Below are 27,035 nucleotides of genomic sequence, written 5' to 3'. Positions count from 1 at the left end.
TTAATACGGCGGTGTTGTGTTGGACTGTGTTTATTTAATACGCCGGTGTTGTGTTGGACTGTGTTTATTTAATACTCCGGTGTTGTGTTGGACTGTGTTTATTTTATACTCCGGTGTTGTGTTGGACTGTGTTTATTTAATACGGCGGTGTTGTGTTGGACTGTGTTTATTTAATACGGCGGTGTTGTGTTGGACTGTGTTTATTTAATACGCCGGTGTTGTGTTGGACTGTGTTTATTTAATACGGCGGTGTTGTGTTGGACTGTGTTTATTTAATACGCCGGTGTTGTGTTGGACTGTGTTTATTTAATACTCCGGTGTTGTGTTGGACTGTGTTTATTTAATACGCCGGTGTTGTGTTGGACTGTGTTTATTTAATACTCCGGTGTTGTGTTGGACTGTGTTTATTTAATACGCCGGTGTTGTGTTGGACTGTGTTTATTTAATACGACGGTGTTGTGTTGGACTGTGTTTATTTAATACTCCGGTGTTGTGTTGGACTGTGTTTATTTAATACGGCGGTGTTGTGTTGGACTGTGTTTATTTAATACGGCGGTGTTGTGTTGGACTGTGTTTATTTAATACTCCGGTGTTGTGTTGGACTGTGTTTATTTAATACGCCGGTGTTGTGTTGGACTGTGTTTATTTAATACGCCGGTGTTGTGTTGGACTGTGTTTATTTAATACTCCGGTGTTGTGTTGGACTGTGTTTATTTAATACGGCGGTGTTGTGTTGGACTGTGTTTATTTAATACGGCGGTGTTGTGTTGGACTGTGTTTATTTAATACTCCGGTGTTGTGTTGGACTGTGTTTATTTAATACGCCGGTGTTGTGTTGGACTGTGTTTATTTAATACGACGGTGTTGTGTTGGACTGTGTTTATTTAATACTCCGGTGTTGTGTTGGACTGTGTTTATTTAATACGGCGGTGTTATGTTGGACTGTGTTTATTTAATACGGCGGGTGTTGTGTTGGACTGTGTTTATTTAATACTCCGGTGTTGTGTTGGACTGTGTTTATTTAATACGGCGGTGTTGTGTTGGACTGTGTTTATTTAATACGACGGTGTTGTGTTGGACTGTGTTTATTTAATACTCCGGTGTTGTGTTGGACTGTGTTTATTTAATACGGCGGTGTTGTGTTGGACTGTGTTTATTTAATACTCCGGTGTTGTGTTGGACTGTGTTTATTTAATACGGCGGTGTTGTGTTGGACTGTGTTTATTTAATACTCCGGTGTTGTGTTGGACTGTGTTTATTTAATACGCCGGTGTTGTGTTGGACTGTGTTTATTTAATACGGCGGTGTTGTGTTGGACTGTGTTGTTGTGTTGGACTGTGTTTATTTAATACGGCGGTGTTGTGTTGGACTGTGTTTATTTAATACGGCGGTGTTGTGTTGGACTGTGTTTATTTAATACGCCGGTGTTGTGTTGGACTGTGTTTATTTAATACTCCGGTGTTGTGTTGGACTGTGTTTATTTAATACTCCGGTGTTGTGTTGGACTGTGTTTATTTAATACGGCGGTGTTGTGTTGGACTGTGTTTATTTAATACTCCGGTGTTGTGTTGGACTGTGTTTATTTAATACGCCGGTGTTGTGTTGGACTGTGTTTATTTAATACGGCGGTGTTGTGTTGGACTGTGTTTATTTAATACGCCGGTGTTGTGTTGGACTGTGTTTATTTAATACTCCGGTGTTGTGTTGGACTGTGTTTATTTAATACGGCGGTGTTGTGTTGGACTGTGTTTATTTAATACTCCGGTGTTGTGTTGGACTGTGTTTATTTAATACGCCGGTGTTGTGTTGGACTGTGTTTATTTAATACGACGGTGTTGTGTTGGACTGTGTTTATTTAATACTCCGGTGTTGTGTTGGACTGTGTTTATTTAATACGGCGGTGTTGTGTTGGACTGTGTTTATTTAATACGGCGGTGTTGTGTTGGACTGTGTTTATTTAATACTCCGGTGTTGTGTTGGACTGTGTTTATTTAATACGCCGGTGTTGTGTTGGACTGTGTTTATTTAATACGCCGGTGTTGTGTTGGACTGTGTTTATTTAATACTCCGGTGTTGTGTTGGACTGTGTTTATTTAATACGGCGGTGTTGTGTTGGACTGTGTTTATTTAATACGGCGGTGTTGTGTTGGACTGTGTTTATTTAATACTCCGGTGTTGTGTTGGACTGTGTTTATTTAATACGCCGGTGTTGTGTTGGACTGTGTTTATTTAATACGACGGTGTTGTGTTGGACTGTGTTTATTTAATACTCCGGTGTTGTGTTGGACTGTGTTTATTTAATACGGCGGTGTTATGTTGGACTGTGTTTATTTAATACGCCGGTGTTGTGTTGGACTGTGTTTATTTAATACGCCGGTGTTGTGTTGGACTGTGTTTATTTAATACTCCGGTGTTGTGTTGGACTGTGTTTATTTAATACGCCGGTGTTGTGTTGGACTGTGTTTATTTAATACTCCGGTGTTGTGTTGGACTGTGTTTATTTAATACGCCGGTGTTGTGTTGGACTGTGTTTATTTAATACGGCGGTGTTGTGTTGGACTGTGTTTATTTAATACGCCGGTGTTGTGTTGGACTGTGTTTATTTAATACGGCGGTGTTGTGTTGGACTGTGTTTATTTAATACTCCGGTGTTGTGTTGGACTGTGTTTATTTAATACGGCGGTGTTGTGTTGGACTGTGTTTATTTAATACTCCGGTGTTGTGTTGGACTGTGTTTATTTAATACGGCGGTGTTGTGTTGGACTGTGTTTATTTAATACGGCGGTGTTGTGTTGGACTGTGTTTATTTAATACTCCGGTGTTGTGTTGGACTGTGTTTATTTAATACGGCGGTGTTGTGTTGGACTGTGTTTATTTAATACGCCGGTGTTGTGTTGGACTGTGTTTATTTAATACGGCGGTGTTGTGTTGGACTGTGTTTATTTAATACGCCGGTGTTGTGTTGGACTGTGTTTATTTAATACGCCGGTGTTGTGTTGGACTGTGTTTATTTAATACGGCGGTGTTGTGTTGGACTGTGTTTATTTAATACTCCGGTGTTGTGTTGGACTGTGTTTATTTAATACTCCGGTGTTGTGTTGGACTGTGTTTATTTAATACGGCGGTGTTGTGTTGGACTGTGTTTATTTAATACGCCGGTGTTGTGTTGGACTGTGTTTATTTAATACGCCGGTGTTGTGTTGGACTGTGTTTATTTAATACGGCGGTGTTGTGTTGGACTGTGTTTATTTAATACTCCGGTGTTGTGTTGGACTGTGTTTATTTAATACGGCGGTGTTGTGTTGGACTGTGTTTATTTAATACGACGGTGTTGTGTTGGACTGTGTTTATTTAATACGGCGGTGTTGTGTTGGACTGTGTTTATTTAATACGCCGGTGTTGTGTTGGACTGTGTTTATTTAATACACCGGTGTTGTGTTGGACTGTGTTTATTTAATACGGCGGTGTTGTGTTGGACTGTGTTTATTTAATACGGCGGTGTTGTGTTGGACTGTGTTTATTTAATACGGCGGTGTTGTGTTGGACTGTGTTTATTTAATACGCCGGTGTTGTGTTGGACTGTGTTTATTTAATACGCCGGTGGACTGTGTTGGACTGTGTTTATTTAATACTCCGGTGTTGTGTTGGACTGTGTTTATTTAATACTCCGGTGTTGTGTTGGACTGTGTTTATTTAATACGCCGGTGTTGTGTTGGACTGTGTTTATTTAATACGGCGGTGTTGTGTTGGACTGTGTTTATTTAATACGCCGGTGTTGTGTTGGACTGTGTTTATTTAATACGGCGGTGTTGTGTTGGACTGTGTTTATTTAATACGCCGGTGTTGTGTTGGACTGTGTTTATTTAATACGCCGGTGTTGTGTTGGACTGTGTTTATTTAATACGGCGGTGTTGTGTTGGACTGTGTTTATTTAATACTCCGGTGTTGTGTTGGACTGTGTTTATTTAATACACCGGTGTTGTGTTGGACTGTGTTTATTTAATACGGCGGTGTTGTGTTGGACTGTGTTTATTTAATACGCCGGTGTTGTGTTGGACTGTGTTTATTTAATACGGCGGTGTTGTGTTGGACTGTGTTTATTTAATACGGCGGTGTTGTGTTGGACTGTGTTTATTTAATACTCCGGTGTTGTGTTGGACTGTGTTTATTTAATACGGCGGTGTTGTGTTGGACTGTGTTTATTTAATACGCCGGTGTTGTGTTGGACTGTGTTTATTTAATACTCCGGTGTTGTGTTGGACTGTGTTTATTTAATACACCGGTGTTGTGTTGGACTGTGTTTATTTAATACGGCGGTGTTGTGTTGGACTGTGTTTATTTAATACTCCGGTGTTGTGTTGGACTGTGTTTATTTAATACGGCGGTGTTGTGTTGGACTGTGTTTATTTAATACGGCGGTGTTGTGTTGGACTGTGTTTATTTAATACGACGGTGTTGTGTTGGACTGTGTTTATTTAATACTCCGGTGTTGTGTTGGACTGTGTTTATTTAATACGGCGGTGTTGTGTTGGACTGTGTTTATTTAATACGCCGGTGTTGTGTTGGACTGTGTTTATTTAATACGGCGGTGTTGTGTTGGACTGTGTTTATTTAATACGGCGGTGTTGTGTTGGACTGTGTTTATTTAATACTCCGGTGTTGTGTTGGACTGTGTTTATTTAATACGGCGGTGTTGTGTTGGACTGTGTTTATTTAATACGGCGGTGTTGTGTTGGACTGTGTTTATTTAATATTCCGGTGTTGTGTTGGACTGTGTTTATTTAATACTCCGGTGTTGTGTTGGACTGTGTTTATTTAATACGCCGGTGTTGTGTTGGACTGTGTTTATTTAATACTCCGGTGTTGTGTTGGACTGTGTTTATTTAATACGCCGGTGTTGTGTTGGACTGTGTTTATTTAATACGGCGGTGTTGTGTTGGACTGTGTTTATTTAATACTCCGGTGTTGTGTTGGACTGTGTTTATTTAATACGGCGGTGTTGTGTTGGACTGTGTTTATTTAATACGCCGGTGTTGTGTTGGACTGTGTTTATTTAATACTCCGGTGTTGTGTTGGACTGTGTTTATTTAATACGGCGGTGTTGTGTTGGACTGTGTTTATTTAATACTCCGGTGTTGTGTTGGACTGTGTTTATTTAATACTCCGGTGTTGTGTTGGACTGTGTTTATTTAATACGCCGGTGTTGTGTTGGACTGTGTTTATTTAATACTCCGGTGTTGTGTTGGACTGTGTTTATTTAATACGGCGGTGTTGTGTTGGACTGTGTTTATTTAATACGCCGGTGTTGTGTTGGACTGTGTTTATTTAATACTCCGGTGTTGTGTTGGACTGTGTTTATTTAATACGGCGGTGTTGTGTTGGACTGTGTTTATTTAATACTCCGGTGTTGTGTTGGACTGTGTTTATTTAATACGGCGGTGTTGTGTTGGACTGTGTTTATTTAATACTCCGGTGTTGTGTTGGACTGTGTTTATTTAATACGGCGGTGTTGTGTTGGACTGTGTTTATTTAATACTCCGGTGTTGTGTTGGACTGTGTTTATTTAATACGGCGGTGTTGTGTTGGACTGTGTTTATTTAATACTCCGGTGTTGTGTTGGACTGTGTTTATTTAATACTCCGGTGTTGTGTTGGACTGTGTTTATTTAATACGGCGGTGTTGTGTTGGACTGTGTTTATTTAATACGGCGGTGTTGTGTTGGACTGTGTTTATTTAATACGGCGGTGTTGTGTTGGACTGTGTTTATTTAATACGGCGGTGTTGTGTTGGACTGTGTTTATTTAATACGGCGGTGTTGTGTTGGACTGTGTTTATTTAATACTCCGGTGTTGTGTTGGACTGTGTTTATTTAATACGGCGGTGTTGTGTTGGACTGTGTTTATTTAATACGGCGGTGTTGTGTTGGACTGTGTTTATTTAATACGGCGGTGTTGTGTTGGACTGTGTTTATTTAATACGGCGGTGTTGTGTTGGACTGTGTTTATTTAATACTCCGGTGTTGTGTTGGACTGTGTTTATTTAATACGGCGGTGTTGTGTTGGACTGTGTTTATTTAATACGGCGGTGTTGTGTTGGACTGTGTTTATTTAATACTCCGGTGTTGTGTTGGACTGTGTTTATTTAATACGGCGGTGTTGTGTTGGACTGTGTTTATTTAATACGGCGGTGTTGTGTTGGACTGTGTTTATTTAATACGGCGGTGTTGTGTTGGACTGTGTTTATTTAATACTCCGGTGTTGTGTTGGACTGTGTTTATTTAATACGGCGGTGTTGTGTTGGACTGTGTTTATTTAATACACCGGTGTTGTGTTGGACTGTGTTTATTTAATACTCCGGTGTTGTGTTGGACTGTGTTTATTTAATACTCCGGTGTTGTGTTGGACTGTGTTTATTTAATACGGCGGTGTTGTGTTGGACTGTGTTTATTTAATACTCCGGTGTTGTGTTGGACTGTGTTTATTTAATACGGCGGTGTTGTGTTGGACTGTGTTTATTTAATACTCCGGTGTTGTGTTGGACTGTGTTTATTTAATACTCCGGTGTTGTGTTGGACTGTGTTTATTTAATACGGCGGTGTTGTGTTGGACTGTGTTTATTTAATACGGCGGTGTTGTGTTGGACTGTGTTTATTTAATACGCCGGTGTTGTGTTGGACTGTGTTTATTTAATACTCCGGTGTTGTGTTGGACTGTGTTTATTTAATACTCCGGTGTTGTGTTGGACTGTGTTTATTTAATACTCCGGTGTTGTGTTGGACTGTGTTTATTTAATACGGCGGTGTTGTGTTGGACTGTGTTTATTTAATACTCCGGTGTTGTGTTGGACTGTGTTTATTTAATACGGCGGTGTTGTGTTGGACTGTGTTTATTTAATACGGCGGTGTTGTGTTGGACTGTGTTTATTTAATACGCCGGTGTTGTGTTGGACTGTGTTTATTTAATACGGCGGTGTTGTGTTGGACTGTGTTTATTTAATACTCCGGTGTTGTGTTGGACTGTGTTTATTTAATACGGCGGTGTTGTGTTGGACTGTGTTTATTTAATACGGCGGTGTTGTGTTGGACTGTGTTTATTTAATACGGCGGTGTTGTGTTGGACTGTGTTTATTTAATACTCCGGTGTTGTGTTGGACTGTGTTTATTTAATACGGCGGTGTTGTGTTGGACTGTGTTTATTTAATACGGCGGTGTTGTGTTGGACTGTGTTTATTTAATACGGCGGTGTTGTGTTGGACTGTGTTTATTTAATACGGCGGTGTTGTGTTGGACTGTGTTTATTTAATACGGCGGTGTTGTGTTGGACTGTGTTTATTTAATACGGCGGTGTTGTGTTGGACTGTGTTTATTTAATACGGCGGTGTTGTGTTGGACTGTGTTTATTTAATACGGCGGTGTTGTGTTGGACTGTGTTTATTTAATACGGCGGTGTTGTGTTGGACTGTGTTTATTTAATACGGCGGTGTTGTGTTGGACTGTGTTTATTTAATACGGCGGTGTTGTGTTGGACTGTGTTTATTTAATACTCCGGTGTTGTGTTGGACTGTGTTTATTTAATACGGCGGTGTTGTGTTGGACTGTGTTTATTTAATACGGCGGTGTTGTGTTGGACTGTGTTTATTTAATACGGCGGTGTTGTGTTGGACTGTGTTTATTTAATACTCCGGTGTTGTGTTGGACTGTGTTTATTTAATACGGCGGTGTTGTGTTGGACTGTGTTTATTTAATACGGCGGTGTTGTGTTGGACTGTGTTTATTTAATACTCCGGTGTTGTGTTGGACTGTGTTTATTTAATACGGCGGTGTTGTGTTGGACTGTGTTTATTTAATACTCCGGTGTTGTGTTGGACTGTGTTTATTTAATACGCCGGTGTTGTGTTGGACTGTGTTTATTTAATACACCGGTGTTGTGTTGGACTGTGTTTATTTAATACGGCGGTGTTGTGTTGGACTGTGTTTATTTAATACGGCGGTGTTGTGTTGGACTGTGTTTATTTAATACGGCGGTGTTGTGTTGGACTGTGTTTATTTAATACGCCGGTGTTGTGTTGGACTGTGTTTATTTAATACGGCGGTGTTGTGTTGGACTGTGTTTATTTAATACGGCGGTGTTGTGTTGGACTGTGTTTATTTAATACGGCGGTGTTGTGTTGGACTGTGTTTATTTAATACTCCGGTGTTGTGTTGGACTGTGTTTATTTAATACGCCGGTGTTGTGTTGGACTGTGTTTATTTAATACACCGGTGTTGTGTTGGACTGTGTTTATTTAATACGGCGGTGTTGTGTTGGACTGTGTTTATTTAATACTCCGGTGTTGTGTTGGACTGTGTTTATTTAATACTCCGGTGTTGTGTTGGACTGTGTTTATTTAATACTCCGGTGTTGTGTTGGACTGTGTTTATTTAATACTCCGGTGTTGTGTTGGACTGTGTTTATTTAATACTCCGGTGTTGTGTTGGACTGTGTTTATTTAATACGGCGGTGTTGTGTTGGACTGTGTTTATTTAATACTCCGGTGTTGTGTTGGACTGTGTTTATTTAATACTCCGGTGTTGTGTTGGACTGTGTTTATTTAATACTCCGGTGTTGTGTTGGACTGTGTTTATTTAATACGGCGGTGTTGTGTTGGACTGTGTTTATTTAATACTCCGGTGTTGTGTTGGACTGTGTTTATTTAATACTCCGGTGTTGTGTTGGACTGTGTTTATTTAATACTCCGGTGTTGTGTTGGACTGTGTTTATTTAATACTCCGGTGTTGTGTTGGACTGTGTTTATTTAATACGGCGGTGTTGTGTTGGACTGTGTTTATTTAATACTCCGGTGTTGTGTTGGACTGTGTTTATTTAATACGGCGGTGTTGTGTTGGACTGTGTTTATTTAATACTCCGGTGTTGTGTTGGACTGTGTTTATTTAATACTCCGGTGTTGTGTTGGACTGTGTTTATTTAATACGGCGGTGTTGTGTTGGACTGTGTTTATTTAATACTCGGTGTTGTGTTGGATGATGTGTGTTATTACAGTGTGTGTTCCAGATGAAGTGTGTTATTACAGTGTGTGTTATTACAGTGTGTGTTCCAGATGAAGTGTGTTATTACAGTGTGTGTTCCAGATGAAGTGTGTTATTACAGTGTGTGTTCCAGATGAAGTGTGTTATTACAGTGTGTGTTCCAGATGATGTGTGTTATTACAGTGTGTGTTCCAGATGAAGTGTGTTATTACAGTGTGTGTTCCAGATGATGTGTGTTATTACAGTGTGTGTTCCAGATGAAGTGTGTTATTACAGTGTGTGTTCCAGATGATGTGTGTTATTACAGTGTGTGTTATTACAGTGTGTGTTCCAGATGAAGTGTGTTATTACAGTGTGTGTTCCAGATGAAGTGTGTTATTACAGTGTGTGTTATTACAGTGTGTGTTCCAGATGAAGTGTGTTATTACAGTGTGTGTTATTACAGTGTGTGTTCCAGATGAAGTGTGTTATTACAGTGTGTGTTCCAGATGAAGTGTGTTATTACAGTGTGTGTTCCAGATGAAGTGTGTTATTACAGTGTGTGTTCCAGATGATGTGTGTTATTACAGTGTGTGTTATTACAGTGTGTGTTCCAGATGATGTGTGTTATTACAGTGTGTGTTATTACAGTGTGTGTTCCAGATGAAGTGTGTTATTACAGTGTGTGTTCCAGATGAAGTGTGTTATTACAGTGTGTGTTCCAGATGATGTGTGTTATTACAGTGTGTGTTCCAGATGAAGTGTGTTATTACAGTGTGTGTTCCAGATGATGTGTGTTATTACAGTGTGTGCTCCAGATGATGTGTGTTATTACAGTGTGTGTTCCAGATGATGTGTGTTATTACAGTGTGTGTTCCAGATGAAGTGTGTTATTACAGTGTGTGTTCCAGATGAAGTGTGTTATTACAGTGTGTGCTCCAGATGATGTGTGTTATTACAGTGTGTGTTCCAGATGATGTGTGTTATTACAGTGTGTGTTCCAGATGATGTGTGTTATTACAGTGTGTGTTCCAGATGAAGTGTGTTATTACAGTGTGTGTTCCAGATGAAGTGTGTTATTACAGTGTGTGTTCCAGATGATGTGTGTTATTACAGTGTGTGTTCCAGATGAAGTGTGTTATTACAGTGTGTGTTCCAGATGATGTGTGTTATTACAGTGTGTGTTCCAGATGAAGTGTGTTATTACAGTGTGTGTTCCAGATGATGTGTGTTATTACAGTGTGTGTTATTACAGTGTGTGTTCCAGATGAAGTGTGTTATTACAGTGTGTGTTCCAGATGAAGTGTGTTATTACAGTGTGTGTTATTACAGTGTGTGTTCCAGATGAAGTGTGTTATTACAGTGTGTGTTATTACAGTGTGTGTTCCAGATGAAGTGTGTTATTACAGTGTGTGTTCCAGATGAAGTGTGTTATTACAGTGTGTGTTCCAGATGAAGTGTGTTATTACAGTGTGTGTTCCAGATGATGTGTGTTATTACAGTGTGTGTTATTACAGTGTGTGTTCCAGATGAAGTGTGTTATTACAGTGTGTGTTCCAGATGAAGTGTGTTATTACAGTGTGTGTTCCAGATGATGTGTGTTATTACAGTGTGTGTTCCAGATGAAGTGTGTTATTACAGTGTGTGTTCCAGATGATGTGTGTTATTACAGTGTGTGCTCCAGATGATGTGTGTTATTACAGTGTGTGTTCCAGATGATGTGTGTTATTACAGTGTGTGTTCCAGATGAAGTGTGTTATTACAGTGTGTGTTCCAGATGAAGTGTGTTATTACAGTGTGTGCTCCAGATGATGTGTGTTATTACAGTGTGTGTTCCAGATGATGTGTGTTATTACAGTGTGTGTTCCAGATGATGTGTGTTATTACAGTGTGTGTTCCAGATGAAGTGTGTTATTACAGTGTGTGTTCCAGATGAAGTGTGTTATTACAGTGTGTGCTCCAGATGATGTGTGTTATTACAGTGTGTGTTCCAGATGATGTGTGTTATTACAGTGTGTGTTCCAGATGAAGTGTGTTATTACAGTGTGTGTTCCAGATGAAGTGTGTTATTACAGTGTGTGCTCCAGATGATGTGTGTTATTACAGTGTGTGCTCCAGATGAAGTGTGTTATTACAGTGTGTGTTATTACAGTGTGTGTTCCAGATGAAGTGTGTTATTACAGTGTGTGTTCCAGATGATGTGTGTTATTACAGTGTGTGTTCCAGATGATGTGTGTTATTACAGTGTGTGTTCCAGATGATGTGTGTTATTACAGTGTGTGTTCCAGATGAAGTGTGTTATTACAGTGTGTGTTATTACAGTGTGTGTTCCAGATGAAGTGTGTTATTACAGTGTGTGCTCCAGATGATGTGTGTTATTACAGTGTGTGTTCCAGATGATGTGTGTTATTACAGTGTGTGTTCCAGATGATGTGTGTTATTACAGTGTGTGTTCCAGATGAAGTGTGTTATTACAGTGTGTGTTCCAGATGAAGTGTGTTATTACAGTGTGTGCTCCAGATGATGTGTGTTATTACAGTGTGTGTTCCAGATGAAGTGTGTTATTACAGTGTGTGTTCCAGATGATGTGTGTTATTACAGTGTGTGTTCCAGATGAAGTGTGTTATTACAGTGTGTGTCCAGATGATGTGTGTTATTACAGTGTGTGCTTCCAGATGAAGTGTTATTACAGGTGTGTTATTACAGTGTGTGTTCCAGATGAAGTGTGTTATTTACAGTGTGTGCTCCAGATGATGTGTGTTATTACAGTGTGTGTTCCAGATGATGTGTGTTATTACAGTGTGTGTTCCAGATGAAGTGTGTTATTACAGTGTGTGTTCCAGATGATGTGTGTTATTACAGTGTGTGTTCCAGATGATGTGTGTTATTACAGTGTGTGCTCCAGATGATGTGTGTTATTACAGTGTGTGTTCCAGATGATGTGTGTATTACAGTGTGTGTTCCAGATGAAGTGTGTTATTACAGTGTGTGTATTACGTGTGTGTTCCAGATGAAGTGTGTTATTACAGTGTGTGTTCCAGATGATGTGTGTTATTACAGTGTGTGTTCCAGATGAAGTGTGTTATTACAGTGTGTGTTCCAGATGATGTGTGTATTACAGGTGTGTTATTACAGTGTGTGTTCCAGATGAAGTGTGTTATTACAGTGTGTGTTCCAGATGAAGTGTGTTATTACAGTGTGTGTTCCAGATGAAGTGTGTTATTACAGTGTGTGTTCCAGATGAAGTGTGTTATTACAGTGTGTGTTCCAGATGATGTGTGTTATTACAGTGTGTGTTCCAGATGATGTGTGTTATTACAGTGTGTGCTCAGATTTATTACAGTGTCGTGTTCCAGATGAAGTGTGTTATTACAGTGTGTGTTCCAGATGAAGTGTGTTATTACAGTGTGTGTTCCAGATGATGTGTGTTATTACAGTGTGTGTTCCAGATGATGTGTGTTATTACAGTGTGTGCTCCAGATGATGTGTGTTATTACAGTGTGTGTTCCAGATGATGTGTGTTATTACAGTGTGTGTTCCAGATGAAGTGTGTTATTACAGTGTGTGTATTACAGTGTGTGTTCCAGATGAAGTGTGTTATTACAGTGTGTGTTCCAGATGATGTGTGTTATTACAGTGTGTGTTCCAGATGATGTGTGTTATTACAGTGTGTGTTCCAGATGATGTGTGTTATTACAGTGTGTGTTATTACAGTGTGTGTTCCAGATGAAGTGTGTTATTACAGTGTGTGTTCCAGATGAAGTGTGTTATTACAGTGTGTGTTCCAGATGATGTGTGTTATTACAGTGTGTGTTCCAGATGAAGTGTGTTATTACAGTGTGTGTTCCAGATGAAGTGTGTTATTACAGTGTGTGTTATTACAGTGTGTGTTCCAGATGAAGTGTGTTATTACAGTGTGTGTTCCAGATGAAGTGTGTTATTACAGTGTGTGTTCCAGATGATGTGTGTTATTACAGTGTGTGTTATTACAGTGTGTGTTCCAGATGAAGTGTGTTATTACAGTGTGTGTTCCAGATGAAGTGTGTTATTACAGTGTGTGTTATTACAGTGTGTGTTCCAGATGATGTGTGTTATTACAGTGTGTGTTCCAGATGAAGTGTGTTATTACAGTGTGTGTTATTACAGTGTGTGTTCCAGATGAAGTGTGTTATTACAGTGTGTGTTATTACAGTGTGTGTTCCAGATGAAGTGTGTATTACAGTGTGTGTTATTACAGTGTGTGTTCCAGATGAAGTGTGTTATTACAGTGTGTGTTCCAGATGAAGTGTGTTATTACAGTGTGTGTTATTACAGTGTGTGTTATTACAGTGTGTGTTATTACAGTGTGTGTTATTACAGTGTGTGTTCCAGATGAAGTGTGTTATTACAGTGTGTGTTATTACAGTGTGTGTTCCAGATGAAGTGTGTTATTACAGTGTGTGTTATTACAGTGTGTGTTATTACAGTGTGTGTTATTACAGTGTGTGTTATTACAGTGTGTGTTCCAGATGATGTGTGTTATTACAGTGTGTGTTATTACAGTGTGTGTTATTACAGTGTGTGTTATTACAGTGTGTGTTATTACAGTGTGTGTTATTACAGTGTGTGTTATTACAGTGTGTGTTCCAGATGAAGTGTGTTATTACAGTGTATGTTCCAGATGATGTGTGTTATTACAGTGTGTGTTATTACAGTGTGTGTTCCAGATGATGTGTGTTATTACAGTGTGTGTTATTACAGTGTGTGTTATTACAGTGTGTGTTATTACAGTGTGTGTTATTACAGTGTGTGTTCCAGATGAAGTGTGTTTTTACAGTGTGTGTTCCAGATGAAGTGTGTTATTACAGTGTGTGTTCCAGATGAAGTGTGTTATTACAGTGTGTGTTCCAGATGAAGTGTGTTATTACAGTGTGTGTTATTACAGTGTGTGTTATTACAGTGTGTGTTCCAGATGAAGTGTGTTATTACAGTGTGTGTTCCAGATGAAGTGTGTTATTACAGTGTGTGTTCCAGATGATGTGTGTTATTACAGTGTGTGTTCCAGTTGATGTGTGTTATTACAGTGTGTGTTCCAGATGATGTGTGTTATTACAGTGTGTGTTCCAGATGATGTGTGTTATTACAGTGTGTGTTCCAGATGAAGTGTGTTATTACAGTGTGTGTTCCAGATGAAGTGTGTTATTACAGTGTGTGTTCCAGATGATGTGTGTTATTACAGTGTGTGTTCCAGATGAAGTGTGTTATTACAGTGTGTGTTATTACAGTGTGTGTTCCAGATGAAGTGTGTTATTACAGTGTGTGTTATTACAGTGTGTGTTCCAGATGAAGTGTGTTATTACAGTGTGTGTTCCAGATGATGTGTGTTATTACAGTGTGTGTTCCAGATGATGTGTGTTATTACAGTGTGTGCTCCAGATGAAGTGTGTTATTACAGTGTGTGTTCCAGATGAAGTGTGTTATTACAGTGTGTGTTCCAGATGAAGTGTGTTATTACAGTGTGTGTTCCAGATGATGTGTGTTATTACAGTGTGTGTTCCAGATGAAGTGTGTTATTACAGTGTGTGTTATTACAGTGTGTGTTCCAGATGAAGTGTGTTATTACAGTGTGTGTTATTACAGTGTGTGTTCCAGATGAAGTGTGTTATTACAGTGTATGTTCCAGATGATGTGTGTTATTACAGTGTGTGTTATTACAGTGTGTGTTCCAGATGATGTGTGTTATTACAGTGTGTGTTATTACAGTGTGTGTTATTACAGTGTGTGTTATTACAGTGTGTGTTATTACAGTGTGTGTTCCAGATGAAGTGTGTTTTTACAGTGTGTGTTCCAGATGAAGTGTGTTATTACAGTGTGTGTTCCAGATGAAGTGTGTTATTACAGTGTGTGTTCCAGATGAAGTGTGTTATTACAGTGTGTGTTATTACAGTGTGTGTTATTACAGTGTGTGTTCCAGATGAAGTGTGTTATTACAGTGTGTGTTCCAGATGAAGTGTGTTATTACAGTGTGTGTTCCAGATGATGTGTGTTATTACAGTGTGTGTTCCAGTTGATGTGTGTTATTACAGTGTGTGTTCCAGATGATGTGTGTTATTACAGTGTGTGTTCCAGATGATGTGTGTTATTACAGTGTGTGTTCCAGATGAAGTGTGTTATTACAGTGTGTGTTCCAGATGAAGTGTGTTATTACAGTGTGTGTTCCAGATGATGTGTGTTATTACAGTGTGTGTTCCAGATGAAGTGTGTTATTACAGTGTGTGTTATTACAGTGTGTGTTCCAGATGAAGTGTGTTATTACAGTGTGTGTTATTACAGTGTGTGTTCCAGATGAAGTGTGTTATTACAGTGTGTGTTCCAGATGATGTGTGTTATTACAGTGTGTGTTCCAGATGATGTGTGTTATTACAGTGTGTGCTCCAGATGAAGTGTGTTATTACAGTGTGTGTTCCAGATGAAGTGTGTTATTACAGTGTGTGTTCCAGATGAAGTGTGTTATTACAGTGTGTGTTCCAGATGATGTGTGTTATTACAGTGTGTGTTCCAGATGAAGTGTGTTATTACAGTGTGTGTTATTACAGTGTGTGTTCCAGATGAAGTGTGTTATTACAGTGTGTGTTATTACAGTGTGTGTTCCAGATGATGTGTGTTATTACAGTGTGTGTTCCAGATGATGTGTGTTATTACAGTGTGTGTTCCAGATGAAGTGTGTTATTACAGTGTGTGTTCCAGATGAAGTGTGTTATTACAGTGTGTGTTCCAGATGATGTGTGTTATTACAGTGTGTGTTCCAGATGAAGTGTGTTATTACAGTGTGTGTTATTACAGTGTGTGTTCCAGATGAAGTGTGTTATTACAGTGTGTGTTATTACAGTGTGTGTTCCAGATGAAGTGTGTTATTACAGTGTGTGTTCCAGATGATGTGTGTTATTACAGTGTGTTCCAGATGATGTGTGTTATTACAGTGTGTGTTCCAGATGAAGTGTGTTATTACAGTGTGTGTTCCAGATGAAGTGTGTTATTACAGTGTGTGTTCCAGATGAAGTGTGTTATTACAGTGTGTGTTCCAGATGATGTGTGTTATTACAGTGTGTGTTCCAGATGAAGTGTGTTATTACAGTGTGTGTTCCAGATGATGTGTGTTATTACAGTGTGTGTTCCAGATGAAGTGTGTTATTACAGTGTGTGTTCCAGATGATGTGTGTTATTACAGTGTGTGTTCCAGATGAAGTGTGTTATTACAGTGTGTGTTATTACAGTGTGTGTTCCAGATGATGTGTGTTATTACAGTGTGTGTTATTACAGTGTGTGTTCCAGATGATGTGTGTTATTACAGTGTGTGTTATTACAGTGTGTGTTCCAGATGAAGTGTGTTATTACAGTGTGTGTTCCAGATGATGTGTGTTATTACAGTGTGTGTTCCAGATGAAGTGTGTTATTACAGTGTGTGTTCCAGATGAAGTGTGTTATTACAGTGTGTGTTCCAGATGAAGTGTGTTATTACAGTGTGTGTTCCAGATGATGTGTGTTATTACAGTGTGTGTTCCAGATGATGTGTGTTATTACAGTGTGTGTTCCAGATGAAGTGTGTTATTACAGTGTGTGTTATTACAGTGTGTGTTCCAGATGAAGTGTGTTATTACAGTGTGTGTTCCAGATGATGTGTGTTATTACAGTGTGTGTTCCAGATGAAGTGTGTTATTACAGTGTGTGTTCCAGATGAAGTGTGTTATTACAGTGTGTGTTCCAGATGAAGTGTGTTATTACAGTGTGTGTTCCAGTTATGCACAGGGCCTTTAATGTGTGATTTCAGTTGCTGTAGAAAAGTGCAAGAAAATGACATTTATTAATGAGTGTTTAAGAGATTGCAAGCTCAATTACTCTGTCATAAAACATATAGAAATATAATATATGCATATTATTTTATTTTATTAAATAGTATACGTATATGCAGATTTTCACATATTTTGCATGTCATAAAATGTATAAAATATAATGATCCAGTGGTGAATTGGTTACAAGCACTCAGCTAAATAGTCATATTACCAAGTTAGCTATATATATATATATATAAATAAATAAATAAACGGATACATCATGTTATTAACAGCTAAAACTATTGGAATTGTTTTAATAGAATAGAATAGAGTAGAGTATAATATTTATGATAGAATAGAATAGAAGAATATGACATGATCTGATAGAATAGGATAGGATATGGTATAATGCTATGATAGAATAATTTGATATAATAGAGTAGAATATATGAAAGTACAGAATAGAATAAAATTGGATAGAATAGAAGAAAGTGACATACGATAGAATAGAATAGTATATTATATGATAGAATATATGATAGATGACAGAAATAATTTGAATAGTATATTATATGATAGAATAGAATAATTATATAATATATGATATGATAGAATAGGATATATGATATGATATGATATGATATGATGGGATATGATCAAATAGAATAGGATATGATATGCTAGAATAGGATAATGCGACACATTTTAGATGTGACTGTATTCGGCTTTGAGTCCCATATTGCTCAAATATAGATTATGATACACACACATATATATATATATATATATATATATATATTTATTTATATTCAGTGTACTGTAAGAGATTAGCATTAAGGAATGCTGTAGGGCAAATCCATATGTTTATATCCGTATGTAAGTGATAATATGTGGGATTCAGGCCTTGCTTAAATAATCCTGTTGGAATATGAATAAATGAAGCCGTACAAATTGAAGCCAGTGAGGATTTTTTTGCCCAACAATAATAATCAGTATTATGATGATGATGATGAAGGCTTGCAGGAATCCTGTGGGAGTTTGGGATCCAGTCGTCCTCATTATGAGAATAATCTTCTTCATTGACAGCGTGTTCGAGGTTGGAGAATTATCTAATCTGACTCTTCCTCAGGCCAAAACTTCACATTCATCATTTCTATTTCTCACATCAGAAGCAGAATTAATATGATCTCCGCCGCAGAACTAAACCATCAGCGGACTCAATATCTCACACTCGCTTGACAAACACCTTCAGTCTCAGAGGACGTGTTAATGTGCGAACATGTGAAAGATGCTCAGCCTTTAATAATGCCTTTAATAATGTAAAACAGCGTCAACATACTGCAAATATTCTGCAGTTTTACTTAGCAGTTGAAGATCGAGTTGATTGATTTTTGATAAACTATATTTAAATAAAGGCATTTCAGTGGTTTAAGAAGCGAAGGCCAGATTTCCTGAACCCAACATCTTCTATATGAAACTGTACAGAAGCTTTAGTGGCTCCATCATCATGGCATCTTTTATGCATTTAGTTTTAATTCATTCATTTTTATTTTAAATAGATTATACGAATTAAACAGATCATATTAAAATAACCTGTTAAACATGACATTATTCTGCCATCATTTCAGAGTTCTATAGAGCCGCACTCAAGCGTGCAAATATTCATATTTATTTACTGGGATTGTCTTAATGCATCTCACACCTGACGCTGAGTCTGGTCATGCTGTTCTTATATTGATTTGTTTATGAATTGCTCATTTTTTAATGCATGTGTATGTGTCCACAGGAGCGTCCCACAATGCACTGCTTCCAGGTAAAGAGTGTGTGTGTCGCGTCTCACGCTGTGTTTCTGCTGCTGTTCGTGGATTATAGTGTTCAATACCTGAACACACACTTTCTGTTTAAAGTGTGGAGTTTTCAGAAGTGTTTCTGTGAGCGTGTCCATGTCACACACACACACACACACACACACGAGTTCTGTGATGTGTGCTAGTGACCGAGGGCTGAGCGACACACACACACACACACACACACACGAGTTCTGGAGCTGCGATTCGACACGTCCAGATGTGAAGCTAACGTCAGCGCAAGATAATTTAGTGTTTCTGCCCTCAAACTGAAGGAAGGAAATGTGTCTGAGATTACAGGTAATACAGTCCGTCGGCCCATAAACACACACACACACACACACAGGCCTGCAGGACACACTCGTTCACACTTTAATGGCCTTAAATGAGCTGGTGGAGTCAGGCAGGGTTAGAGATGCTGTAAACTCTCTCTCTCTCTCTCAGGGAAAATGACAGGGAATTACATCACCAGTTCTGGAAGATCGGAGTTATCCGACCAAACATTCACAAAACTCGTTTCCAGTTTCCCATCGGCCTCTGAGCTCCATCCGGGATCTATTATTCATGCACAATTTAACATCTTAATAGTTATTCTCTTATTTTTACATTTTATAAAGGACATTTTTTGTTATTATTTGTTCAGTATTTCACCACCAACATGAAAGATTAGACTCGGATCTCATATGATTTTCTGTCGGATGCATCCAGAGCTTCTCTCATGGTTCTCCGTCTCAGGTTCACATTTATGATGCTTATTATTGTTATGGGTTTTACTGGATCAACTCTGAACTGAAGCGATCTGAATAATGACACTATTGTCCTTCTTCTGTTAGCATCATGATCATGATTTCTGTGTTCTTTGACACAATCTATAAAGCGCTGTAGGAATAAAGGTGACTTGACTTATTCTTCAACATGGAGGCGTCTTCATTTCTGTATTTCTGTGATATGTAATATTGCGCGGTGAGGACAGAAGGATGTTGTTCTTGTTAATGTTTGGCAGCAGAAATTGATAAATTACTTGCAACAAGTGGCCAAAAAATAAATCATGGTCAGATCTTTGCATGATTTATCGGCTGTACTTCATTCTAGAATGGTTTCAGAAGTGCAAACGCATTTCATTCATTACGAGCTTTGACAGTGCTCTCGTCGAGTGATCTCCTCCGCTTCAGGCCTCGCTCTCAGTGTGAAGGTGTCGCCGTGGCTCCGCACGCTTACACTCCGGACTCAGATCTCTCCCGTGTCGAAGGGTTTTTGGGTCATAAGCGGAAACTTCTATTATCACGGCTGGAGTGTTTACCGAGGCTGAAAAGGATCAAATCGCTAAAAATCAATGAGCGCTTTAAGAGCAATCGTCCGTGTTCAGTTCCTCAAAGGATTGTGAGGCCGGATAAACGTGGCTTTTCCTCGTCTGTGATCCGATACCATCGATGTTCTGTGAAACCCACCGAAACATCCCCGTCCGACCTCCGTCTCTAATGCTGTGTTTCTGAGCAAATCACTGAACTTCATTTTAATAATGATCTACAGAAAAGGAGTAACGCAGGCGTAACAGAACTGAGAGAAGGGAAACTCGGAGTATTGTTCTGTGAATGTCCTGGGAATATTTCAGCACATCTCTACACTTACCTCGGCTACACTCGTAACCTTTGCTTCTGAAACATTCTTTCAGTCGTCAGAAGGTTTTCTCATGCCGTCGCGTCTCTACCTTTCCCACTGGATCTGCTTTCCAGAAACAAGAAGCATATATCTATTCAAAAGCCATTTAGTTCATTCCTTTCTTGGCCTGTAAACGCATTCATCAATTGTTCTGCTTTGTCGATGGCTTTCTAATGCTAATCTGCCGTGTTAAATATCTTTTTGTTCCCCTTTCACCGTTTTGTCATTCAGTTTATCCAGTTTTGGTCACCCATTTTATTTATTTATGCGCCTGGCTCCATTCATGCGCTCATGTATTTTTTATTATGTTGTTTCACTGTCATCCAGTGTCAACTCAGTCTATTCAGTGTGGGCTACTTGAAGGACTCGCGGGACAAAGCGTGTTCACATCGAGCGCTATTCACTCGGCCAGCTGGAGCGCTCGGAAAAAAGGGGGGGAAGAAAAAAAACCTTGTGAAAAGAAATCCTCAACAATGAACACAGAAGAAGTGCACAATGCTAACAGTTTTCCAAATACCACTGATTGCTTTAAGCACAATGAGAGAAAGCCGGCGCTTTTTGCTGAGCTCCACTTCAACAAACAACAGGCTCACAAAGGCCTCGCAACTCAGGGTTTGTCCCGGACAAAACCTCCTCGACGGTCTAAACGCTCCTGTGAAGGGAGACAAAGTTCTTTCAGTCCGGGCCTCTTTTCCCCAGAGTGAAGCGGAGAACCGAGGAAAGAGGGAAAAGGGGAAGTGGTCATTTTGAGGAGCGGCGACCTTCGTTCGACTGAGACGCTAAGCTTTACTAATGTTGCTTGTTCGGGAGAAAACCTGGAAAATGCTTTAGTCAGGAACTGTAAAAGGTGCTAAATAAATGTTTAATATTTCACTGTAAGGGTGGAATTAAATCATGTACGCACCAACAGCACATTTTCACTTTTTTAAACACTAGAATAAACGAGCGTGTTTAAGGACAGCTGCACTGAAATGCACATATTTCAGTGGAAAGGCATTTACTCTACACTAATGTTTAATAGTTTGCTGCTGTTGCAAACAATACAAAATAACGTGCATCAGTCTGGAAGCTGCTCTGAAATTAGTAACTCGTTGTTGACTAGTTCTCCTGTAAATAGCGTGCATATTAATATCCACACAGGCCCGTGATTTGATGATTAGTCAGTCCATAACCAGTGAAACGGGGTCATTTCTCTAAAGCCCAACCGGAAGTTCCCGGAGAGCCGCGATCGCGCGCTTACAATAGAGAATAAAAGATTCAATTAACCGTGGCGAAGGTAATTATCCCTGGACAGTCCAAATTAGTTTTGCATAATTGGTCTGAGCATATGAATTAACTTCTTAATGTAATCTATGAGAGCAGTTTACATTAAGAAGGACCCGACGCGGAGCATATGTGAGGAAACAGGAGATTATACTCGAAGTCCGTCGCTTTCGATGTGTCAGAATTAAAGAACAATTTAATTATATAAAATCCTTTTATTTTTTTCTGCTTGGGCCTCGACTAAGTGCCTGAACGGTTTCGTTTTTCTGCTTGTATGGATTAAAAGTAGCGAAACTCCTCAGCTTTATCTTCCTTCCTATTCATGATGCGAGTTGTGATAAATCAGGATTTTGGCTCTTGATTACAAAGACTTGCTTTAGAATTCTGAGTAATTCTATTCAAAGCCTGAACAAAAGCGTCCTTTAGAGGAAACTTTACACTTCACCTGCTCCGACCGAGGAAAGGCTTTCAGATACAAATCTTGTTCAAGAACTACAGAGCAATTTCTTTTTCTTTTTTTTTTCGCATTCGCTTTATTATATCCCCTTGTTCAATAAATGAACGATAGGCATTTCAAGTACATATAAGTGGAATTATGCAAAACATATATAACATACAATTTCACTTCGAGTTAGTAAAAAACCGGACTGACTTCTTTACGTGAACGCATGATTGATCTGTGATGTAGAATAACCCTCAGAAATAGCAGAAATATTGTTATTTCATGTGTTTCTTTTCATTAAATTACACTTATAAGCGCTCCTGTTCTCCCGCTGTGCAAATATATCAAGGGAACACGGCGTGTCCCGCGGCCAACAGAGGGTTCACTGACTGGATTAACAATAAATATTACATATACATCCATGGAAATAGTAGATTCGAAACTCCAAATATCTGATTTCTAGTCCGAGAGCTCCGGTGTTTAGAGCACTAACTAGATGTGGTTTAATAAAACTGTACACATTTACAGCAACAAGACTTAATAAAAAAAAAAAAAAAAAAAAAACGGGATTCTTTAAGATTGAGTTTCAAAATAAAACAATGCACTTTTTTCCTCCAGAATAGCAATGCATCACGTTACAGCATCGGCCTGCAATAGCGACACACATTACAGAGAGTCAACAGGTTATTCTCACCGTGGCGTCTTATTATTTCTCACAGATTTATTCACATTGATAAGAGCACTCGTTCAGCACAGTCGCTCGTCTTTAATTTCCACCTAATCATGATACACACACACGTGATGTCTCGTTTATCACATGTTCAGCTTTGCTCCGCGTGTATTGCATGTAGTCATTCATTCATTTCACATTTAAAAACTTTCCCCCCGGTGTCCCGGCTCATAGCGGGTACGGGTCCAGGCCCGGCTTGCCCAGCCCGGGCAGGAGTATATAGGCGAGCGGGGGCTGGAGACCCGCGGGCGGCCACGCGGAGCAGGTGCACGGCATCATGTACCCCGGGTTCCCCGGTGACGGGTGCGAGTGCGCGTGAGCCCCGGAGAACGCCGTGCCCGCGCTCGGGTAGCCCAGCGGAGACGCGTAGGAGAACGGCGGGGAGAGTTCGGGCATTTTGGACCCGAGGTCGAAGAACGAGTACGGGTTGGCCATGGCCGGGTTGAAGAACACACGCGCTTTCTCCGCGTTGCTCATCAGAGACTCGGGCACGCCGCCCGGGTGCGCGCTCACCTTCAGCGCCTCGTGCTCTCCCAGGTTATACGCCATCGGGAACGCGAACTTGTCCTTCTTCATTAAAGTCTTGGGCTTTCGTCTGGGTCTGTACTTGTAGTCGGGGTGTTCCTTCATGTGCATCGCGCGCAGCCGCTTCGCCTCGTCGATGAACGGCCGCTTCTCGGCTTCCGTCAGGAGTTTCCACTCCGCGCCCAGTCTCTTGCTGATCTCAGAGTTGTGCATTTTCGGGTTTTCTTGGGCCATTTTCCGTCTCTGCGCGCGGGACCACACCATGAACGCGTTCATAGGGCGCTTCACGTGATCCATGGGCTTGGACATGATGCACCTGTGCAGGTAAAATCCACGGAACTGGCACTCACCCACGGGAGATTAAAGTCAGCGAAGTTAAAACAACAAGGAAAAGCGTTCCTTCAGGATCAGTGCTTCATTCTGGCGCGCGCGACAAACAAGTCCAAGTCAAGCGTAATTCGGCTTTAACTTTCACGAAAGCAGTGTTTTTCTCAGAAGCATTGTTAGTATAAATCCTGAAAAAGTGTCGGATGAAGAATCTGTCGTGTTCCTCCTCAGCTGAGCTCGGTGTGTGTTTTCTTCAGCTGAGCTCGGTGTGTGTTCTCCTCATGATGAAATGTTAACTCGAGTGATTGTCAGCCGAGAGTTCAACATGTGAAGTAATGCGCGCACTGGCAGGTGTTGAAGTGCTTCTGCGCATGCGCACTGCATCTGTCAGACCTCGCGCTCCACAATCCCACCCAGCGCGAGGACGAGAGTGAAATGATAAACTCACTTTGCTCAGAGAAAAGCAATCCAGCATCGTGTGTGTGTGTGTGTGTGTGTGTCCAGGACACGCTTTAATAACAGCCTGTTCTCGCCGTCCGCGCGACAACTTTACAACGACTGTCGACTTTAAATTAGGACATTTTAATGCTGCAGTTTGTTGAGGTTTGTTTCACACAATCCGAATTGTAAATTCTTGTACATTTTTTAAACAAAAGTTTTTGTGGTCTGATATATTTATGCCATGCATAAATAAATATATTTTACATAGGCCTACACAATATACATAAATATATTTTGTCAATGTTCCGTCCAATGATGTTCCTAACCCAAATCTCTGGACTGTTGCTATGGTTACCCTCTCAGGTGATTTCGGGAGCTTATTTAGTGTAAACACGCTTTTTGATTCATTTGCATTTAAACGGTTGGGTTTGGTTCAGTATTGGAGTCACATTTAGCAGACATAACATAATAAAACACTTTTTTTAGGCATGTACTCTTTCTAAGCATACCAGATCAAGGTGCACGGAATCTGCACAGAATGAAATTGATGTTTTATTTAATTAATAATAATTTTGTGCAATATGTACATCACAAAATTACATCACAAAAATGTTATCTGTCAAAGTGTGGCTGAACGGTCCAAATGAAAGGAAGTTAATTCTTTAATTTATCTGAATATTTTCAGTAAAACAGACGCGCATTAATAAGCACGAGGTGTTTATCTACAAAACTTCTTCTTCTTCTTCTTCTTTCTCTCAGACTTCAAAGGATTCTCCGTGACCCGAGCATTAGCTCGAGGAATATTAGACTGCGCAATTACAGATATATATCTGAGAGTTCTCGTGTTTGAGTGGATTCTGCCGCACCTTCTGTTCTTCCCTATTATTAAAATCACAGTGAAAATCACCGCGTTTAACGAGTGGGAAAATAATTTAATTGCAGTGTCTCGTGGGAACTGACTTTACAATTAAACCTGTTGTCAGACCTTTTTCCTCTTAATATTATTGCGACAATACTGAACAGAATTTTTAAACAGAAATAATCGATCCTTTTATTATTATTATTATTATTATTATTATTATTATTATTATTATTAGCCAAATAGAAATTCCAAGCATCTTCCTAATTTAGAGAGGTCGCATATGCAGTTTTATTATCAGAGATGATGCAACATAATTAATAATCATACGTTTAATAAGGGAGCAACGACGATGCAGATAAGAAAATATTCATGCAGATTTATGGTGAGGAAAGTCATGTGTGTATTGAAGGACTAAACGGTGATCCTCTTCATGAGTGGTTGGATCTGTTGTTTGCATAAGTCTGGTTTCCTCCGCATTATTCGGACAATCGAGCTTCTGAAATTTAATTACGCCTATCGAATGAGATTAATGCTGCACTATTATCGGCCTAATACGCATGTCTTTTGTTCAGCCTCGAGTCCAGATGATGACGAGTGTCAGAGAAGATGATTGACAGCTCAGACACTGTCCAACTCTGACGTGTCGACGTGTTTCCCGCGCGTTTCTGTGTGTTTCCGGTGCTCGAGGCCACGTCAGAAACAAGACGCTAATGATAAAAAAATAAAAAACATAAATAGTAGGCCTATAGCATTTCAAGATAAACACGGCAGCCTTTTAATGTGATTTAATCAAATGAAAAGGAAAAAAGCACATACAAACTAAGTGGTGTACCAAATAATAGTTACGAATTATAATTATTGAATGATATGCTTATTTCCAATGATGACGATGCACAAATGTAGATGGTCTGACTGATTTATAGCAGAGTTCATAAATATAAATTCTTATTTTCATATAATTCTTATAAATTATTATCTATCTCATATATATATATATATCAAATGTTGACTACTGTATGTATTGTCGTTTCAGGGCGGCAGCAGAGGGAAGTGTAAAGGCGGTTCCCCAGCTCATGTTCGGACCTCGGGGATCATCCAGTAGTTTTGCATGAACTCCATGTGATCTTGAATCAGCCGCAGAAGAAGCGGTTCAGAGCGTCTCACGAGGAGATGGTGGTGAGAAGTTTCCTCTGATCATGTTCTGGTGTCGTGAGCTCCTCAGACTCGAGTGTGTGGACTCGTTCTGTCATTAGCAGGAGATCGTGAGTGACTCTAATCAGATGTTCCATCGTTTGCTGCCCTTCCTTCCTCAAGAGTTGCAGATCTCTAACTGCATTTCCTAAATGAGCCAACGGATCCACTTCACTGCAAAAACAACATGATCTGATCACACAAACAAGCTTTTATTGTGTTTTTGGGGCTTCATGGCCTTTTTTTAGCAGTTAAAAAGGGCCATATGTACAGTGTTGAAATGAAGGAAGTGTCTGTATTGATTTTTCACATGTTTAACCTGTATTTTGATTTATGCATTGCTTTGTTTTTTTATGTTTAAAGGAAATGTCCATAAACCGAGCGGATATTGTCCTGGCAGAAAATAATCAGTATATCCTTTCCATTATTTTACAGATGTTTCGGCTGCGAAGTCACTCCAGTGAAGTTTAAAGACAAGATTAGGCAGAAAGGCAGATTAAAATGAAACTTTAAGGCATTAAATAGCTTTAAATGATAAATAATTGCACTTTATTTTTTACATGAAAGTTAACTTTTGCAAATGCATGAAAATGAATGATATGCTGAATTCTGAACTAAAGAACAATAGTGAAAGAAAGTTAATAAGTGACTATTTCTCTGTAAAAATGCAGAATGTGAGTCGGCTGGATAATTATAGTCATGGTTTTTAAAAAACGATGCAGAATTTGGCCTTATTTCCAGCCCACACGTTTATAGGCATAATCATATGCGCAGAAAGATTTGTATTAAAGCGGATAGTGAGTTCGCTCGCGGGCATTTGGACTGTCAGTTTCTGTCACTGCTGCCTTTGATAACCTCCTGTTTCTCTTCTAGTCTTGCAGGATTTCTGGATCCAAATATCAAGCGCAGAATAAAAAATATAAACATGTATTT

At 39.4% G+C, this 27,035-nt stretch overlaps 1 protein-coding gene across 1 annotated transcript; it reads right to left on the bottom strand.

Moving 5' to 3' along the window:
- Nucleotides 1-22,112: 22,112 nt before the first annotated feature.
- Nucleotides 22,113-24,066, bottom strand: sox21b (SRY-box transcription factor 21b). The gene has a single exon (XM_079881812.1). The coding sequence runs from the start codon at nucleotides 23,588-23,590 to the stop codon at nucleotides 22,925-22,927; it is 666 nt and encodes a 221-aa protein (XP_079737938.1). The 5' UTR covers nucleotides 23,591-24,066; the 3' UTR covers nucleotides 22,113-22,924.
- Nucleotides 24,067-27,035: the final 2,969 nt, after the last annotated feature.

The sequence above is a fragment of the Squalius cephalus genome (genome assembly GCF_949319135.1).
Source record: "Squalius cephalus genome assembly, chromosome: 9".
NCBI classification, from domain to species: Eukaryota; Metazoa; Chordata; class Actinopteri; order Cypriniformes; family Leuciscidae; genus Squalius; species Squalius cephalus.
Note: the sequence above shows the minus strand (reverse complement) of the source record. Positions and strands in the feature narration are given on the sequence as shown.